At 37.3% G+C, this 20,240-nt stretch overlaps 1 protein-coding gene across 10 annotated transcripts in view; it reads right to left on the bottom strand.

Moving 5' to 3' along the window:
- Window positions 1-3,404: 3,404 nt before the first annotated feature.
- Window positions 3,405-20,240, bottom strand: part of LOC131043309 (putative lipase ROG1) — a 76,855-nt gene continuing 60,019 nt past the window's right edge. For all 10 annotated transcript variants that reach the window (XM_057976498.2, XM_057976500.2, XM_057976507.2 and 7 more), the window contains 3 exons: window positions 15,919-16,087; window positions 15,692-15,789; window positions 3,405-3,731 (listed from right to left, as the gene is read on the bottom strand). In XM_057976498.2, the coding sequence (XP_057832481.1) occupies window positions 3,627-3,731; window positions 15,692-15,789; window positions 15,919-16,087 (372 nt within the window). In that variant the 3' untranslated portion in view covers window positions 3,405-3,626. The remainder of the gene's footprint in view (window positions 3,732-15,691; window positions 15,790-15,918; window positions 16,088-20,240) is intronic.

Here is a 20,240-nt window from a genome sequence, read left to right as displayed (position 1 = left end):
TCCGTGAATTCATTACAAAACACATCAAGAGAAGGCATTGTGTTGGAGGTTCCCAAATCACTTTTTATAGAATAAAATGTAAAAACAAAGACTAAATAGTTTGAATCAAGTTTAGAGAGAGCATTGAACATCAATTGCTTATCTTCCTTCTCGATCCCACATTGTTTCAATTGCTATCTTATGGCTTTTAATTTAGTAAAGAAGTCTTGAATAATATCAAAACTAGTAAAACTTAACCTTATGAGTTCATTCTCCAATTAATGACCTCTTAAATCATTTTGCTTATCAAAGAGCTTTTTCAATATGGTCCATACATAGTTTGTTATACAAGTAGATGCAATGTAAAAAACTAAAGTAGGAGATACAATCATACACAAGGTTTCAAATGCTTCATCATTGTTATTATGTTATGATTTTTCTACATTAGTAACATGTTAAGTTTCAAGTCCTATTGTTGCCCTATACAGCTATAATTTTTTCAAGTAAATTATCATTTTTTACCATTCCAAATAGTTATACGATATTAAAATTATAAATATTACTTGATCTATTTTAAGAAAAGAATATATTGCTTGTTAGTGCATTAGAAAGAACGCAAAAATATAAGGAGACACACAAGGCACCCCCCTTTTCCACTAGTCTCAAAATTCATCTACTAGGTATTATAATGTTGACACTTTATGATTAGTGTGATTATAGAGGTTTTACCATATTTGAATATTCATTAAGCCAAAAAGGCCAAAAAAATCAACTTTGATACAAAATGAACTTATTACAAAATCTAGAAAAAAATAGTTGTATGATTATGTAGTGCTCTTCAATAACTTTCCAATGTTTATTCATTTAAAAAAAAACAAAGATGTAGGAGAAAAATTATAATCTATTAGAAAAAAAATGTAATAACTAGCTTCAACCTACAATGTATAGAGAAAAATGACAAAAATTCTAATTACAACCTCTATGGATGGAGAATACACTTCACCAACTTTCCTTCAACTATTTGTTTGTGAAAAATTGACTCAAGAAAAAATATATGTTAAAAAAAACAAAAATTATCTACTTAGGCTTTTAAAACCAAGCCTTAGCAGCATTTGGGCAACTCATAGGCCTGACCATGACAATTTTTCCCTACCTACTAGCAACTTAATGGAGGCGGCCACAACATCTTTGGTGGGTTTGAAGCCCCTTAAGCATACACAACACTACATGTTCTTAGCTTAAGTGTTTGGCACTTGTGTCACTTGGCCTTTAGGCTGAGGGTGCTTAATAATTTTTTAAAAAACTACATATTGCATCTGTACAAAAAGAATTGTTTCAAGTTCACCTAATAACAAAAGTAAACAAATTTTAAATGTAAAATTAGAGGATTATGGTCCTTCTAGACACAATTGTGAGATCCTTTTGGCCTTAAAAGTGTCTTGTTTGTCAATTTGAGCTACAAGCCTCTGTTTGCTATTGTGTCATACAATGTCTAAATCAAATAAAACAAAAGTTAAATTCACCCTTTCTCAAGTCACTCAAACTCATTAAAACAATAAAAAATGCTATGAATTTAATTAAAATAGCTACAATAACCATATCTCACAAAAAAACACATGCAAAAATAAAGATTAACGTATCTTCATAATTCCTTTTTTGATTCTCCAAAACATTTAAAAATACAAGGAAGAAATACATGAATTTACAAAATCATACAAAGAAAAAAAAACAAAAAAAACCCTAATCTTTCAATAAAAAACTCTCAAAATTAAAGCTCTAATATTGTGTTAAAAGTTTGAAACAAATGCATAGCCAAAAAAACAATAAAATTGTAAATGAAAAGCACAATTATAGACTAAACAAAATTGCATTAAAAGCTCATAAAGAGAAGCTATACAAAAAGGAAGAAAAAGTACAAACTAGGTAGACTCCGGAAAATGGTCGAGGTCACAAATCCAACAATAAAGTGACCCCCAAACAAACACAATATACCTAAGAAACCTTAAACACTTTCTTAATAAAAGTGTTTAAAAAACATAGAACACTAGGAAAAATAAAAACCTACACTAACACTTCTTAGTCTACAGAATTTAATCCAAAAAAAAATCTTCTAAAGAATGTGTTTTTCCAATTAACATATTTGGTGTGCAATATAAACCCTGTGGGGACTGTTTGAAGATAGTTTGCATTTTAATAAAATCAATTTAATGCTTTAAATCAATATTTAGTTGAAACTTACTTTTCCATAAGATGATTTGGGAAAAATACAATGCTTTATAAGTATTTGCAGAACACTTGGTGATCACCAGATGAAAAATAATGTTTTATATATGTTTGTTGTGCATGTTATGGATTAAATTATTTTACAATAGTTTTGCCTGCAATTTCTAACATTTTTTAACAATTGCATGGGACCCTAGTTGTTTTTGGTTTAAAAAGCATTCACCAAAAGGCTATTTCACCTTGTTTCTTGAAAATTTGTGACAAATTTATCATAGGTAATCAACATTTGGTTTTCATCCAAAATAGTGGTGACAACCTGGCTCAATTAGTTATGCCCTCTACTAACCTGCTATAGCCTCACAACCTAAAGAAGAATAGGGGCACACATTACTGATCCGATAACTGAGTATACAATGGACCTCCTCTTATTAAGGCCATTTGAGGGAGTAATAAAAAATCCCTTTGAATAGAGGCTCATAGAAATCCCTTGAATAAGTATACAAATTACCTCTCCGATTGGAGGCAATAAGATTTTTGAGTGGCAACATAGCAGACCCTTTTAGATGAGAGGAAATACAATGAATGAGGGTGTTACAAAATTGACCATTTTAGAACGGTCCAATGAGGTGTTCAATCAAAAGAGAAAATTACTAGTTTAGGTTTTCATGTCATTGCCTAGGCCAACGCACACTTTTGTTTTCATGCTGATGATCTTTCAACTCTTCAAATCTATCTGTAGATGCTGAAATTTCATGAATGACATTGGTGATCTTTGGAAAGCCATCTAAGCCTATTCCTCTAGCTATTCTCTATAGAATTCTCCTACCTTATTTTTTGCTAGAAATACATTTTTGTGCTGTTTATATGAACAGATGTGCAAACTAGCTAAACCATGTCAAAGATATCTTTGGAATACAGTTCACTTTCTGAATCTGTTGTGGCCACATCTGCCATATATGCAAACGTCACATTCAATCCGGAACAGTCCCATTGCTATAAAGTTTTGAAAACAGAATGTGTGAAAACATTTTTGGGCTTCCACACATCTGGACACTTTCTAGCTTATTTCAACGCATTTCAGTTATGTATAGTAATAAAATTCTATCTTAAGCTCTTACAAGTCTAGGAGTAATCTGTTAAATGAAGAATGATACTCAAGGGTCATACAAACCTATTATAGTTTTCACAAATGAGGTACAAGGTGAATGAAGTAGATATAAATTAAGACCGGGTCCAGTTTGGATCAACATTAAGAATTTTCTAAATTAGTAAAGAATGATACTATTCCATTATAAATTACCTTCGACACCAATTGCTTCTGAACAAAAACTTATATTTGACATTATATTACATCTTTGAATATGCACTGACGTAAAATGAAATTTAATTAGAAATACAACAAAGTTAGATATCCTTCAATTTCTTTAAAGGCTTGCTGAAATGAATGTGGCCATTTCTTGTTGCTTCAGACTGTCTGCAACATGAGCCACAACTCCAGCTCCGGGATAATGTAACCACTCCTGTTTTACCTTTAGAGAAATTTAACTTTGATTAGCAGTTGTAGAGATAATCAAACCATTACATTTCTTTAATTAAAAAGCCTTCAAAACCAGGAAATATGTACAATTGAACATTTTTGTCAACCATAGGAAAATGATAGGCATGAAAAGACAAAAGTTACCTGACAAGTGATGTAATTATAGCATTTGTATACTTGTCAATCAAAGATGTTCATGTGCACAAACCACATGAAATTTTACCTCAATTTTAAGATACGTTTATGCACAAGCTTTCTAAAACAGGTGCCATGTCTGATGTCTAGCACTAGAAATCAAACCAACAAGTAGGTGGCAGCTCATTCTCCAGATATTTTTTGTGTCTAGGAGACTTCGCTTTCAGTTGATTCCATGCTTCAGTTTGCTTCTCATATTTGGTGTTTTGGACAATGTCAGAGTATTGGTTCTCAGGGTTGTTCTGGAGATCTGGCTCTTTTTTGGGACCCGCAAAAAATTGTTCCACTTTGGTGGATAACTAGTCACTCTACTCTCTCCGTGGTGGCATCTAGTTTGGAATCTGGAGAGATTGTTTTGGTCACTAATCTGAATGCTCCTATTGATATTCAAGGGAAAACTAAGCTTTGGTGATTTCAATTCAGTGTTAAGTTTGGAGGAGAAAAGGGGAGGGTTGGCTCAGCTCGGTTCTGCTTCTGATCTCTTTCGTGCGAATGTAGACTCCCTTGCTTTAATTGATGTCAAACCATTTGATGGGTCTTTAATTGGAATAATAGACGGTGTGGAGAGGATGCTATCTTTGAACGGTTGGATAGATTTCTTGTTTCCTGCTTTGGGTGGGTGGGAGCTTGATTACAAGTTCTGAGATTCTTGATTGGCGGGGCTCTAATCATTAGCCAATTAAATTTTCAGCAGTTTCTTTTGGAGTTCCTAAGAATCCTCCTTTCAAGTTTCAACTTATGTGGCTTTGTGATTCATCCCTCCATGATTTAATGGCTCAGTGGTGGAGAGATGGTGGCCCTACCTATGGTACTGCTATGTATTCTTTTGTTAAGAAATTGCAATTTGTGAAATTTCAGCTTAAACGATGGAATAGAACGTGTTTTGGTAACCTCCATGCCAGGAAGAGGAATGTTCAGGCATGCCTTGATGTTATCACTCGCCAAATTCAGGATTTTGGTTTCTCAGATGCTTTAGGTAGGGTTGAATCCCAAGTTGTGAGAGTTAGAGGAGTGCGAACTTTGTGAGGAGATTTTTTGGAACAAAAGGCTCGAATTGATTGGCTTCAGGAAGGCGATAGTGACACAACTCTTTTTCATAATTTTGTTCAAGCTCGTCAGAATAAGAGTTATATTTCCTCTTTGGTTAATTCTGAAGGAATTCAGCTATCTTCTCTGTAGGCTTTATCTCATGAGGCTACTCAGTAATATTCGGCTCTTTTTTCTGAAGATTCACCTCCTGCTGAAGCTAAGGAGAATATGGTCCTTGCTTGTATCTCCTCTCTTGTCACTCATGAGACAAATGAATCCCTCATATGTTCGATCTGTCTGTTTGAATTGGAAGAGGTTGTTTTTGGGATGTGTAAGGGCAAAGCTCTAGGTTCTGATGGATTTCCTATAGAATTTTTTCAAGAATTTTGGGATATTATTAATTTGGATTTATTGGAGGTGGTCTGGGAATCTCTTGGCATCTACTTTTCTTGTCCTTATTCCTAAAAAAGGAGGTGCTAATCAGCTAAATTTCTTTAGGCCCATTGTTCTCTGTAATGTGGTGTATAAAATCATTACTAAATTGATTGCAAAGAGGCTCAAAATCTGCCTCCCGTCTTTGATCGCAGATGAACAAGGGGGTTTTGTGGTAGGAAGACAAATTTTGGATTGGGTGGTGGTTGCTTCTAAAGCCATTCACTCTATGGCGACTTCTAAGGAGAAACCTATGTTTATCAAATTGGATTGGCTAAGGCCTATGATAGAGTTAAGTGGGACTTGTTGCAAAAAATTCTCTTAGCCTTTGGCTTTTGTCCTAAATGGGTCAGTCGGACGATGAGCTGTGTTATGTCTTCATCATTCTCGGTTATTATTAATGGTGAGCCTTCTACGTTATTTGGTGCTTCCAAGGGCCTTCGTCAAGGGGATCCTATGTCCCCCTATTTGTTTATTATTATGGCTGAGGGCCTTGGAAGATTTCTCAATTTTCAAGTTTCCCATGGCGTGATTCAAGGGTGGAGTTGGGGTAATGGGCTGCCTAGGCTTTCCCATCTCTAGTTTGTGGATGATACTGCTCTTATGGGGATTGCTCGCCTTCATGAAGCCGAATCATTTAGGCAAGCGCTAGATATCTATTTATGTGCTTCAAGTCAAAAAGTCAACGGGCATAAATCTTCCATCTTCTTTTTTAACACTCCAGAACCTATTCAAAGAATGATTGCTAATATATTGAGGTTTCAAATTGGTTTTCTCCCCTTGATCTACCTGGGTATTCCTCTTGTTGTTGGTAGGCAACTCAGGCCATTCTGGCAAGACTTGCTTGATAAGTTGCAAAGGAAGGTTCATCATTGGAATCATCGTTGGCTTTCCACTGCTGCTAGAGTGACTCCTTTTCAATCGGTGATATAGGCTCTTCCTATTTACATGAGTTTTGTTCAAGCGGCTCTTGTATTTCCTTACGGATTTCGATGCTCTCTCATGCAAATTTCTTTGGAGTGGTAATTTGTAGACTTCTAAATGGAGTCTAGTTAAGTGGGAGTCTGTTTGTAGGCCAAAGAAGGAGGGGGGATTGGTCTTCGTTCTGTTGTCTTGAATGGGCAAGTTCTCGCTGCCAGATTATATTGGCACTGGTGTATCAGTCAACATCAAGTTTGGGCTCGTATTATCACGCATAAGTATCTAAAAGGGGTTAATTTGTTGGATGTTCCTCGCTATCCATTGGAGGGAAGGGGTTCTATGATTTGGCACACTCTGAAAACTAGGCTCACTTGGTTAAGAGTTTGGGATAAGGTTGAGCGATTTAAGATTACTTGGAGTTTAGGTCCAGTGGTTGGTTGTAGATGGAAGGAGTCCTATGAATGGCCGCAAGGTGGATCGGAGAAAGACCAGGAAGAGTTGACTCGAATTCTTGCTGCTCGTGAGTGCATCTCCTTGGAGGGACAAGATGTTCTTGCCTGGGGCAATGATTCTTCTGGTAAGTATTTTTTTTCTACAAGGTATCTGGAGCTTGATAGGCAGTTGTTTGGTGGATTTGAGGTGCCTTGGTGGAAGCAAGTGTGGAACAATTTTCTTGGCCCAAATGAAACTTCTTCATGTGGCTGGTGGTTCAAAACCGATATCTTACTTGGGATCACTTGTGCAAGCGGGGCTTTTAGGGTCCCTCGTTCTGCGTTTTGTGTCGAAATAGTGAGGAGTGTGTTTCTCATCTTTTCTTTCAATGCTCTTTTTCTAAGGAGATCTGGCACTTCTAGTGGGGTGTTTGGAATCTGTCTTGCTGGCATGTGTCTTATTTGGCTGAGTTTTGGGATCACTGGGGTAAGGCTCCTGTTAAAACTTATTTTCTTTGGTCTCTTGGTCCTACCTTTATCATCTGGCGTATTTGGTTGGAGGGGAATCGTAGGATTTTTCATGATGCTAGAATGGATGTTCAACACTTGTGGTGGAAAATTATTCATTTTCTTCGAGATACGGTTTTGGCAAAGTGTGACTTGGCTGGAAGTATAGATCCTAGAGATGTTGCTATTCACAACCGTCTCAATTTTCCTCTTTAGGGAAGTGTTTCGATGTGGGCTGGACAGGTCATGCGAAATCAATGTAGACATCCTTTGCGTAAGGTAAATCGGGAGGGTCGTTGGACCCCTCCTCCTCAAAGAGTTTTGAAAATTAACACTGATGGTTCTTCACGAGGGAATCCTGGTCATGCTGGTATTGGTGGGGTTGGTCGTGATAGTTCTAACTTCTAGTGATGTTCAGTTTTTTTTTTGATCAGTAAAACTTTATATTGTATTGATTCTTAAAAATATGTACATTACATTTCTACATTCTCCAAAATAGGCATTAAGCCAGCCATATCGGCATGCAGACAAAAAAAACAGTCAAAATGCCAAAGGTCATCGAACAAAATCTGACCTTGTCTGTAATCGAAATTTTCATTCACCATACCAAAACAAAGATCTATTCTACTGTATTTGTCAATCTTCCACCCCCTGTCGGTCGGCCGTGTTTTCTTCGTGCAGGAACTACACGGTCTCGCAGTGTGCAAAGTTCACCCCATGGTCCCCATTTGGCCACTTCCAATCGGGCCTCCCAGTCGTCCACCGAGGCCAAATATTGCAAGATGCCTTGCAATCCAATTTGTGCTGAAGTTCTACATGCCTCCTTGTTGTTTGTCGTACTTCACAAAAGGAAAGGGCACAATGGGGGAGCAAATTCGCTCACGTGAACCCACGGACCTTTGGGGCTAACAAAACCTCCAAGTCTTGAACCAGTTCCAATAATTCGTCCATACCGCCCAACCATTCGTTCTTCACGCACTTGCACATGATCTCTCCCACCTTTCGATTGGGTTGAAGTTCCACACACCAGGCCATGAACATTGCCACGATGTCGAAGTTGGTGCGGTATCTTCGCCCTCCCTCTAGGTACTTTGCACCCAGAACTACCTTCACTCGTGAAATGAAGGATTTCTCTTAAAAAACAAACAGGTTCATCAACCTATCATCTGTGATGCCTCCCCAAAAAGCCACCTGTGTTTTGCTGGTCTGTAGTGCAAAGTTGGCTTCCGTATTCCGTTCTTTGCAAATTCTCCAAGCTTCTCAAATACGCCGAAAGATAAGAACCCCAACTGCCTCTTTACATTCTTAAAAGAAATTTAGTTGTGTGGAGATGTAAATGCTCATTCCCTTTCGGTACTGAGCATTTAATGGTATCAAAACCCAAGCAACTAGACGAAATCTCAAAAAAAGATTTCTCATGCTTTGAATTTAATGCAGTTCCATCATTAAACCGAGCTTGACTCAGTTTCATTTCGGCACTCTACTCCTTCGTTCTTCCCACCTGTCTCTGTACTATCTACCGCCTCCTCCTTACACCAATCCTCATCACTGCCTCGCTTCCACATGACATGACAGGGCATGATCCAATCATTCCCAATTGAGGAGTACAAGTCATTGCAATCTCCCTGCTTGAGATTAACTGCTTCCTTTTCTATGTTGTTTGCCTCCAAATTCCCCTCTCTCAGTGTGTGGGTGATTTTGAATTGGGGAAAACCAGTAAGTAACTTCCTCACCACCTTAATGATTTTGTCAATCTGCCAATGAGTTGTTCCCCCCTTCAAAATGGCATGAGTGATAATTTTTGAATCTCCTTCCAAATGACACTGATTCGCTCTGAGACGCTTGGCCATTTGCACAACCAGAAATGCTGCGTGGGCTTCCGCCAAGTTATTGGTAGTGATTCCCAATCCTAAGCTGTATTTGGCAATAATAGCTCCTTTGTGATTACTTGCTATATAGCTTGCTCCTAATTTACCCAGATTGCCTCTAGTAGGTTCATCAATGTTTATTTTTGTCCAACCCAAATCGGGAGGATGCCATTTGATGTTTTTCCTTCTCACATCAATAGGATCAACCCTATGATCTCCATTAACGGGGTATGTTCAATTTTTTTTTTTCTATTTATAAGGGCATTCATACTAATAATTTAATGGAGGCTCTTGCCATCTTGTATGCTATGGAGCATGGTTGTGGTCTTGGTTGGCGAAGGATTATTTGTGAATCTGATTCTCAAGTGGTGGTGACTTTGCTAAATGGTCAGCGGCTTGATGATGTTAGTTAGAACTTAGTTGTGGTTATTAAACAGATTCTTCTATTGTGTGGCTACTTGAAATTTGTTACTTTTAGTCACATTCCTAGGGAGTGGAATGGAGTTGCAGACTGTCAGGCCAAATGGGCTTTTGATCAAATGCAAAATTTGAATATTGTGGATCGGGGACAGTTGCCTTCGGCATTTTCTCATATGTTAGATGACTTAGTGGAGACTGACAGGGTGGTGTAATGCTTTGTATCTCTTTTTTCTGATTGAATAAATTGTTACCCCTCTTTTAGTTTATAATCAAACCATTACATTTCTTTAATAAAAAAGCCTTCAAAACCAGGAAATATGTACAATTTAACAATTTTGTCAACCATAGGAAAATGATAGGCATGAAAAGACAAAAATTACCTGACAAGTGATATAATTTTATCATTTTACCTCAAGTTTAAGATACATGGGTTAGTTTATGCACAAGCTTTCTAAAACAGGTGCCACGGCTGATATCTAGCACTTAAGTCAAACCAACAAGTAGCACAATGAGCCAACATGAAGCACATAATTAGTCTTTATCCTTTTGGCACCTCTCAGCTCCAGGAGATTTCAGTAAGGTGCCAAAGTTTATATTGGCTTGTACTTCTAGCCTTCTAGGAACACATTAAGAAATTTTCATGCCCTTAGTCAATTGGATATTAGTATGCTGCAAATTCAAAGTACAGTTCGACCAAAACAGAATAAACATTTTCATTAGACATCATTACCATATTTATTTCTTCAAATAGAAATAGTTGGATGCATTCCAAGAATACAATAAAAAATTCCTAGAAGTGTGCACATTCCAAAAATACCCCAGATGAAAGAGACCAAGTTTACCTCTGCTCTACTACTTATAATTATCTTCAATGATCACTTCAAAAGTAATAAATTTTCTAGCGAACACTTGACATCATTTAGCTCTTTTTTTGTGGGTAAAAATGTTAGAGGCTTTTATTGGTTCACATAATATACTTAGGCATATGACATAATGATGTAAATGGGTTATAAAGTAGCCAACTTGTGGCAGAAATAACTCATGTTTAGATAGGATGGGCCCAATGGATGGGTTTGGTTATAAGTCAGCCAAACATGTATTAGATGTATCAAAAGAGGTGCAACAAATAGAAGCATCTACCATTATAAATAATTATGAAGAACTATTAAATTTAAGTGTGCTCTCAGAGAGGAGATATTTGGATTGGTTTATTCCTTGAGGAATGTTTATGTGGTGTCACAATCTACTCTATTCTGTTATATTTCCACATGCTTTCTACAATCAAATTTGAACTTTATCAAGTTGCGCAACAGCAATTCTATTATTGCTCTGCAATATTTCTGTATTCTTGATATTTGCATCCTATCAAGCCGTATTGGAGCAGATTGTGGAATCTGGAGAACTCTTGCTTGAGGTTTGTTTTTTTTAAAAACCACTAGCATTTGCAGGAGATTGTTAACAAACTTCTTACACCATTGGAAAGATGTCCCAAGAGGTTTCCAACAAGTGTTTGCAATCAATTTACTTAGCAGTATACCAGAACTTGCAGAGCATTGCTCTCTATGCACACCATTGTCAAATCAAAGTTATCCTCACACCATTAGAAAGTAGGCTTTGAGAGATTTCTGGCAACTAAGCACAATCAAATTTCTAGGTAGTACCAGAAAATACTGACCATGCAAAGCTGGCCTTATACAACAACCAAGCTACTAGATATTTGGTCCTGAATTTGAAAAAAGAAAAAGAAAAAAGAGAAATCTTCAAATCTTTATTAAAATTATAGTTTTATATCAAGAAACGTCTCAAATAAATACCTAGGTTTCCTTGAAAAGATGATATTGGTGCTAGGAAAATGTGGTATAAATTCATGGATAGGAATATTTCAAATAAATATTACCCTAGTGTGTTGGTGTTGGAAATAAGCCACACCCGGACCGACGATGGACTGGTCCAAGAGGGGCCAGTAGCTCAGTGGTAGAGCACTCCAGCAGCATATGGAAGGTCCTAGGTTCGAGTCCTAGCTGGTCCATGTCTCAACATGGTATCAGAGCCAGGTCCAGGCTAGGAGCCCCAAGCACACGAGAGGTGTGGCTTAAGGGGGGGTGTTGGTGTTGGAAATAAGCCACACCCGGACCGACGATGGACTGGTCCAAGAGGGGCCAGTAGCTCAGTGGTAGAGCACTCCAGCAGCGTATGGAAGGTCCTAGGTTCGAGTCCTAGCTGGTCCATGTCTCAACATATTGAACTTACTAATAACTGGAAAGATGAAGCACACAATTGGATTATTGGTCTAACAGAATATGGTACAAAATATCCTTTTCAAGAAAAATACTAGTTCTTATAGACAGATGAGAGAAGAAACTAAAACAAAGAGAAGAACAACTTAAAGATAGAAAAGATGCAGAGAATGAAGTAGAGGTGAAAGGAGGAACAGCTGACGAAAAAGTAAAAAGTGCATAAGAAGAGAAGAAAATTCTATCCATGGATCAAGAGGAGAAAGCAAGAGGTCCACCTGATGTTATTAATCTCCAAGACAACCTCAACTTTACAGGTCCATGGATTCTTTAAAAAAGAACAAGCGATTGTATCAGCAAACCCTAGTTACAAATACAACATCATCAACATATGCTCTATCAAGTGGTTACATGCTAAAGCATGGTACATCAAGGAACATTTGATTCTCCTGCTATACTTTTGATGATTTAGATATTGTTCTTAGTCAACCTTAGAGACTACAGGAACTATCAATTTATTGTAGAAAAGTCTATAAAACTTTAGTATAGAAGAAGGTAACTTTGCAGGGTATTTAACAGAGATAAAGAAGGACAAGGTTGTGTATAAGATACAAGATCAGGAATCTGAGGAAAATGAAGTCTCTGGAAGAATATATGAAGAGTTTGAAGGTGAATATGAGGATGGCATGGGTATTAAAGAAATATCATAATGCTTCAAGTACTAAAAAAAAAGAAGCAAATGACTTGGGCAAATAGTAGAGGAGCCTCTAAAAAGCTACATAGGTTGTGACACATCATCATACACATCATCACGAGGGGCAGTACTCATGGAGAAATAGTGTAAATGATCAGAGGAGCACTAATTTTGAATATAGTTGGAAACCAAGGAACAAGTATGGGTGTGCTTGGAATCAAAGAGGTGACAAACACAAATAAGTACACCATAAGAGGATAATCAAGAATTAACATAAAAATATATACATCATCAGTGAAGTGATAGTTAGGAGTTAGGGAATTAAAAGATAGCATAGAGGAAACACGGATCCATCCAATATAAGCAGCAGATGGATGGATGGTTATGTTCGATATCGATTCTAAAAAGTCCTCATAAAGCCATATTAATTGGCTTCTTCTCATTTTTCACGGGTAAAACAGTTGGGGAAAAGCAGCATGTTATGTACTTAGGTCATGGAATTGGCAACTTGAGACACACAAAACTCATGTTTAAACAGGATGGGCCCTATAAGCAACTTTTGTATTGTGTTAGATGGTATTTTTGTTAGATAGATATATTTGATTTTTAATCCTAATTTATATTAGTTTGGTAAAAGGTTTACCACAACCTTATATTATCAAAAAAGAAGCTATAAACAGAGGCACCAGTCATCGTAAAGAGCCATGGAAATATAGTGAATTATATGCCTGCTAACATTGTGTAGGGATGTTCGTAATGATTCCTTTGTGAAGGAATATTATTTGACGTTGTGCAATTTTAAGGGTATTCTTCGATATTAGAGTATATTGAATATAAGGTGTTAAGAGTTGTGTTGATTTTAAGGAAGTGCTCATTAACCACAGGCAAACATCAGATCTGTTGGGATGAGTTTTGCTGATGTACGATGAAGTTGGAAAGGCGGAGTATGCTATTACATGATGGGTTGTGATCATGTGCAACAGTGCAAGTTAAATGTTGCATTTCAGACCTTTTGATAGCTGCTATGTGTGAGTTTTTTAAAGCGTACCTGTAGCAAGTTTACTCCTACTTTCAGACCTGTTATTCTGCAAGTCAGTTCTTGATGCCAAGTTTATTATGATGTATTTTGTGATATTATCTCTTCCATGCATCAAAGTTTTGAATAATACTTTACTCCAAGATATGACAGCAGTTGTATTGAGCTATAAATGTTAGTTTTCAGACCTCAATGACAGAAAGAGATATTTATGCATTTATTCCTTGATCCATGTTGTGAAACTTATGAAAACTTTATTGATACATAGTTTTAAAAAATAAATCAGGGGGTGTATGTTACAAACTTATTGAACGAGTATAAATAGAGGCAATGCCCCCACCTAGTAAATCATTTCTTTTGATTCAATTGTGCATTTATTTTACAAGGTGATTTTGTTTAGTGTCTCTTGACCCCTCCACATATTGTTTTCTTTCGTATGCTTGTGGATTTCTAAATCTCACTGGGCCTCTAAGATTAGGAACTAAAGCTCCTTAGGGTTTGATCCTTTACTGCTACAAGGGTGCATGTAGAAACAGCAATATCGCAGAGTGTGTTGGATCAAAATTTAACTTCTCTTAGAAGTTGATCTTTTGAACAAGAAAGATCTAGGAATTTGTAGACAAATACATTCTGATCTTGGATCTACTTTCCTTGCAGAGTTTAGAGAAAGTTGTAACTTATTCGAGAAAATTGGGTTTGTGTAGCTCTACGACTGCAAGATTTTGTTTTGATAAAACTAGAATTTCTAAAGAGAGTCTTATTCAAGTGCAACTTTTTCCAAAAGCAATGTCACATTTGGAGTGATTTGCAAAAATCTAGCAACTATCCATTTTCTGTTAACTCAAAATTCATTCGTACCAGAATTTTTCAAAATAATAGCAGCCCTATGGCTGGTAAGCAGTTGTACTGGGCAACAGCAACAAGTGTGGGGTGCAAAGTAGGTGATTGTATCGGCAACTAGACATAGGGGGTAAAAGCATGCAAAATAAGTGGTATATCAACAACTGACGACAAGGGCTAAGAGCCCACAAAGTAGGTAGATATATCAAAAACCAGAGATGTGGATGAAAATAAGCTAAAGTGTAGAAACACTTCCTTCCATAATATATGAGAGAAAAATGTACAAAAAATAGGATCTAAAACAATTTCAAGAAATAACACAGAGAAGCATTCAACCTAACATAAAGATATATATGGGGAAAACTCTTCCAGGTGAAAAAACTCATGCTCCAAAAGCATGAACCAATTGTATTATCGGCAAAGGTTACAATACAATATCCAGACACGTGCTAACAAGAAAATCAAAAACACAAAAAGCAAAATTTGGAATAATTCTAGAAGCATAACAATACCTACAAATTCACTATCCACGCTCCATCCCATGCACCCAATAGATAGATGAAGCACAAATTACGAAATTGTCCCATGGTTTTGGAAAATCATGTACCACATTCAAGAGATATGGCACATAAAAGTACGTAGTACACCATTGGGTTATGTGTAGGCTGTAGCTTCTGAGAGTAACTTGCATTTGTTAATGTGCCTTGCATGTGTAACTTGGATTAATATTTGTATTGAGGTTAGTGCCTTACGGGGTCCACATATCCTAGTGTAAAAATAGAGGCAATGTCTCCCACCTAACAAATCATTTCATTTGACTCATTTATGTATCTATTTTATGCAATGATATTCTTCTTTTGACATCTCTTGATACCTCTACATATTGGCATTTTATCTTATACCTGAAGAGTTCTTATTTGTTTGATTATGGACCTGTACTTCTAAATCTCACATAAATTTACATAGGTAGTAGGTGCCCACCAATATCTCTTGCATCCCAAATCTACTCTATTTTGTTATATTTCTACATGCTATAATTGTATGTTTATCAAGTGGTGTCAGACCAATTCTGTAATTATTCAGCAACATTTCTATGTTTTGAATAAATAGATCCTATCAATTTAACCATGTCACATTCAAGTGCAAGTAATCGGTTTCTGAAACACTCATCCGAAACAAGTCACATTCCAGACCACATAAGCAAACAGATGTGAAACAAAAAGACAGTCTCCTCAGAATATTAGCTTCTCAACCACATGCAATATTTATAACATCTAAGAATGCACATATGCATCATTTGAGTAAATGAGGAAGGAAGTAGATCCATCAAAGAGGAAGAAATTACATGAATGTTGTTGTGAGCAAAAAAAGGCCAAAATGCTGAATGAAAGCTGACATCAACTTTTTTCCATCCAACTCTTTGTAAACCTCGAATCATCTCCTCTGTTAGTAAAATCAAGAAAACAACAGATACAAAAAGTGAACTTTGCAGGATTTAACAACAGGAAATAAATCAAACCTCTCCATAGTCCCAGATGGTGACAAGAAAGAAGCACAAAAGCATTGCCTTACCTTCTAAAGTATCATAGTAGTCTGTTGCCCCTTTACTGTAAGGTGTTGTTTGTGCTGCCTCCTTAGCCTTTGCAGTTTCAGGTGGGAATGAAGGACTGTCTGTTAGAACCGGAGGACAATATGCTACATCCACAACATGCTTATACCCATCTAAAGACTTTGTGGGAGGCTGCAAACATGCAAATAATTTTTTTTACAAGAATCATTATAAGATTTTATGTGCTATTGTGAAACACAAACATCTACACCAATACCGTGCATCTGCGATACCTTAAATACTTCTTCTGAGTCTTAGACCAATATATATTGAAGGTAATTAAAAACATTCATAAACAGCGTAATTTTCATTTGGAAGACCATCAGTAGCAACATAAAAAAAAGTGAAAAATAACAATGTGTATGAGTCGTAAAGTTGAAACTTGGACAAAAGAAAAGCTGCACACAATTTTTTGCTCCAGACTCAAATTTGGTGACAAACCACTGTGAAAAACCCAGGAAAATTTAAAAATCATTGTAGCAAATTTTACAGAAAAACCTTATATTTCATCTCATATAAAAATAAGTTCAACTATCATGGTAGCATTACTTGGAATCTATATTGACTCGGCACAGCAGAAGTATAAACAGAATTCAATTACTAAGAATTTTATTGGGAAAATCTTGGGAAAAAAATGTTTCTTATATATATAAAAGTTTTTTAAAACTAAAGCAGAGGTCTAAGGGTGATAGCACCCATTGGGGTCCCGACCAAGCCCAAAATTGAGGCCTTCAAGGCCACAAGGATCTTAACATAATATAAAAAAATATATAGAATATCAATTCCATATCTATAATTGATACCACATATATAGCGCAAGAAGAATAGAGCAGTTGAGTTCAGGGGGCGAATGGAGCAGAGTGACAAGTAGGGTAAGGATGTTTTGCAAGTGCCCTTTGAGACAGCGGTCACCAACAGCGATATGCAAGGGAAGACAAAGTATGGAGCCAAGAAGGGCACTACCCATCACTCGAGCAAGTCTAGAAAACACGGCCAGCACACAGACTTTGGGGTTTCCATGGAGTGCATCACTCTAGTTGTTTCTCCATCTACCCCTGTCAAAACACTTGCTTCGGACCCTTTGGTTGTTGACAGCTGTAGGAATCGGAATAATCCGTTCCATTCTTGCAGCGAATTTTGTTATTCACAGGTGTTCAAAGAGAGCCCTAATTTGCTGCCTGACCCGGGCCTGAGTGTCCTAGTTGGTGCCTAGACCCAGGAGGGCTTGCAAATCTTCACGATGGGCGAATCTGAGGTACAAATGACAGATGATCCAGCTTCTTTTCATATTGCAGATTCAAGTATTGACAAAATTTCTTCTGATACTGGGAGTCGTTCCCTTATTATTCATTGCATGAGCAAGCGGCCTCCAATTGATCAGTTTGTTGAATGGATGAAGGTTACCTGGTTTAACCTAGCCACTCCCGATATTGACCCTCTTGATTTTGGCTTCTTACTGCTTCAGATTACCTCTGTCGAGGATTGTAGTTTTGTTAAGCAGAACGGTCCTTGCTTCTCTGGCAAGTCAGGCCTGTTTATTTCCTCATGGCATCCTTTTTGACCCTGCAGCTGTTGTTATCACTTTCGTTCCTACATGGATCAAACTTTATAACCTTTCTTTGATTATGAGAGATCCTTGGCTCATTAAAGATATGATTGAGAAAATTGTCTCCTTCATGAAACTGGATGCTGATTCAGTGGCTCCCCATTGCAGATTCACTAGGGTATGTGCCATCATAGACATCTCCAAGCCCATGCACCACTCAGTCTTGATTCACTCTTCCTATGTCACTTGGACTCAATTCCTAAACTATGAAGGCCTTCCTTTCAGATGCTTGCGTTGCAATAAGCTCGGGCATATGGTCGCTGGGTGCTCTTCCTCCAAATCAAATGCTCCTAGGAAGTTCAGTCTCAAAAATTGGCTCCTAGGAAGTTCAGTCTCAAAAATTGCGATAAGAAGCCAGGCAATCCTTATCTGACTTTGTTTGGTGGAATCATGGGAAATTTCGTGTGGATAATGAGGGTCCCAACCCGGTCACCTAAGTCACAAGGTTCGAATTCGAATTCGACAGCCATGAAATTCAGATGAAATTCAACATGGGAAAAATTCGAAAAAAAATTCGGATAAAATTCGCCTTCTATAATTTTGTTTATTTTTAAATATATGTATACTTCTAATAAATTATCAGAATAGCGACCCTTGTTGGAGAAAATCCGAGGGCGACCCAGTAGTTGCAGACACCCATGACCCAATAGATACAAAGCATATACAAAGAATACCCACGACCAGCTGAGTTGTGTTTAGAGGCGGATAGCAGTGCTTTATAGAGGAAATTCGATTAAATTCGATTTTTTTTAATAGAAGTTTGAAATTCGATTAAATTCGAACCTCATCCATGAAAATCGCCGTATCCTATGACTTAGCCGGTCACTATGGCTTCTGAATTTGTGGCCTCTCCTATTTAGACAATACCCTCTCAGCCCTGCCATCCCCCCACTGCGCCTCCTCCCTCTCTGCATATTGAAGACCCTCCTAGTCTTAATTAGCCTAATGAGGCTATTGGTAATGGGTCTGACTCTAAGGGCTCTTACCCCTTTATGGAAGATTTGGGTGATGAGTTTGCTAATTTCTACGATTTTGATGATGTGTTGGTTCCAGTGCATAAATGCACCATCTCCCATATTGCTAGTGCCATCTCTAGGCCTAATATCCCATCCAAAAGGTGGACCATGGATGCCCTCCTCACTAGGAGTAAGAGGAAGGGGATAGCCAAAAAGGTTAGCTAAGATGCTCCGGCATGATTTTGTTTCAACAGTCTTTGTACTGCAGCACTGCTTTTTTGTTGTCTTCTCTACTTCGAGTATTCTTTTGGCATTTTGAGCTCTCTTTAGGTTTCTACAGCAAGATCATGATTCTTTGTGCTCCCCATTCGTGGGTCTAAAGCAGTATTTATTCTTCTATTTGTTATTATACTGTGAGTGGGATACACACACACACACACACACACACACATATCTATACTATATGTATATGTATGTGTGTGTGTGTGTATACTAGGTTATTGGGTTCGGCCCCTATTGATGTGTTTTTTATGCACATAACAATACAGAATAAATTACCAAAGTAATTTACCCTCTCTTGAACAAAATCACCTTAGATGCTAAGAATGAGATCAACTAAAATGATTCCAAGGTTTCTACATGTCAGGTCTTGACGAGTGGGTAAGTTCAGTGGTTGATGTGAATTGCTGTGTTTCACTTGGGGACTTACGCAAATGTTTGGATTATCATGAATGATGCGGAATAGGTGTGCTGACAACTTAAGATTTATCAATGAGGCTCTGGATTTACTTCTTACTAAAAAAGGGGGAAAAAGAATAGGGTTCAGGAAATCTATTCTAACCCTAGGAATGTAGGAAATGATGAATGGATCTAGTGGAATCAAACTAGGCAAGGTCTCACAATCAGGTATTGACACAAGCTTAGTGCAATCATCTAAGGTATACTTAATGATTTTCAGACTATTACCATCAAACGTAGACACCATCCAAGTTGATGCTTGTCAACGGACGCATAATAGTTGAAGTTATGCTTACTCAAACTCCAGTTGACCACACAAGGCGCACTTACCAGCGGCAAGAGGCTAGTGGTATGGATTAAGGATTCCACACAAATAAATTCAACAAATCTTCCACTCAATCTAACATACATGAAAATAAATTCTAATCTAACTTGGAGGAATTGAGAACTATGAATGCAAATACAACATTTGAAGAGCAAAATCACCAACAATTGAACAATGATTAGGATTCAAATAGCTGTAGCATTTACCAACAATTCTACAAAAACTCTCTCTTACAAATGAGAGACAAAGGGGCATATATAGTCTCTTACAAAATGGATGGCCCAGATTGATCTAAGATCAACAGCCGAGATCATGCCAACAAAACCCTAGAATTGCCCTAATTAGGGTTACATAAAAAATGGTGCCACCAACATATGGCCTAATGAAAAGATACCTAGTCATCATATAGAGAATCTTCTAGAAGATTCCTCCCTGCATCTCTCTCTCTCCTAGCATACTCCAAGAATCTAGCCAATACTGAATCCAACTCCTCCATGGAAATGCTAGGCAAGGTATCCTGTTGTAAATCAATCACATCCAATGAATCCGCGCAAGCATTCAAAGTGTTCTCCCATTCAGGCATGAGCTTCTGCGAATTATGAACATGAATCAACAAAGAGACCAAGTCATCAATTTGACTCTTCTTCAAAAAGTCCAACT

The sequence above is a fragment of the Cryptomeria japonica genome, chromosome 7 (assembly GCF_030272615.1).
Source record: "Cryptomeria japonica chromosome 7, Sugi_1.0, whole genome shotgun sequence".
Lineage (NCBI taxonomy): Eukaryota > Viridiplantae > Streptophyta > Pinopsida > Cupressales > Cupressaceae > Cryptomeria > Cryptomeria japonica.
The sequence above is the reverse complement of the archived record's forward strand: the minus strand, read 5'-3'. Positions and strand labels throughout refer to the sequence as shown.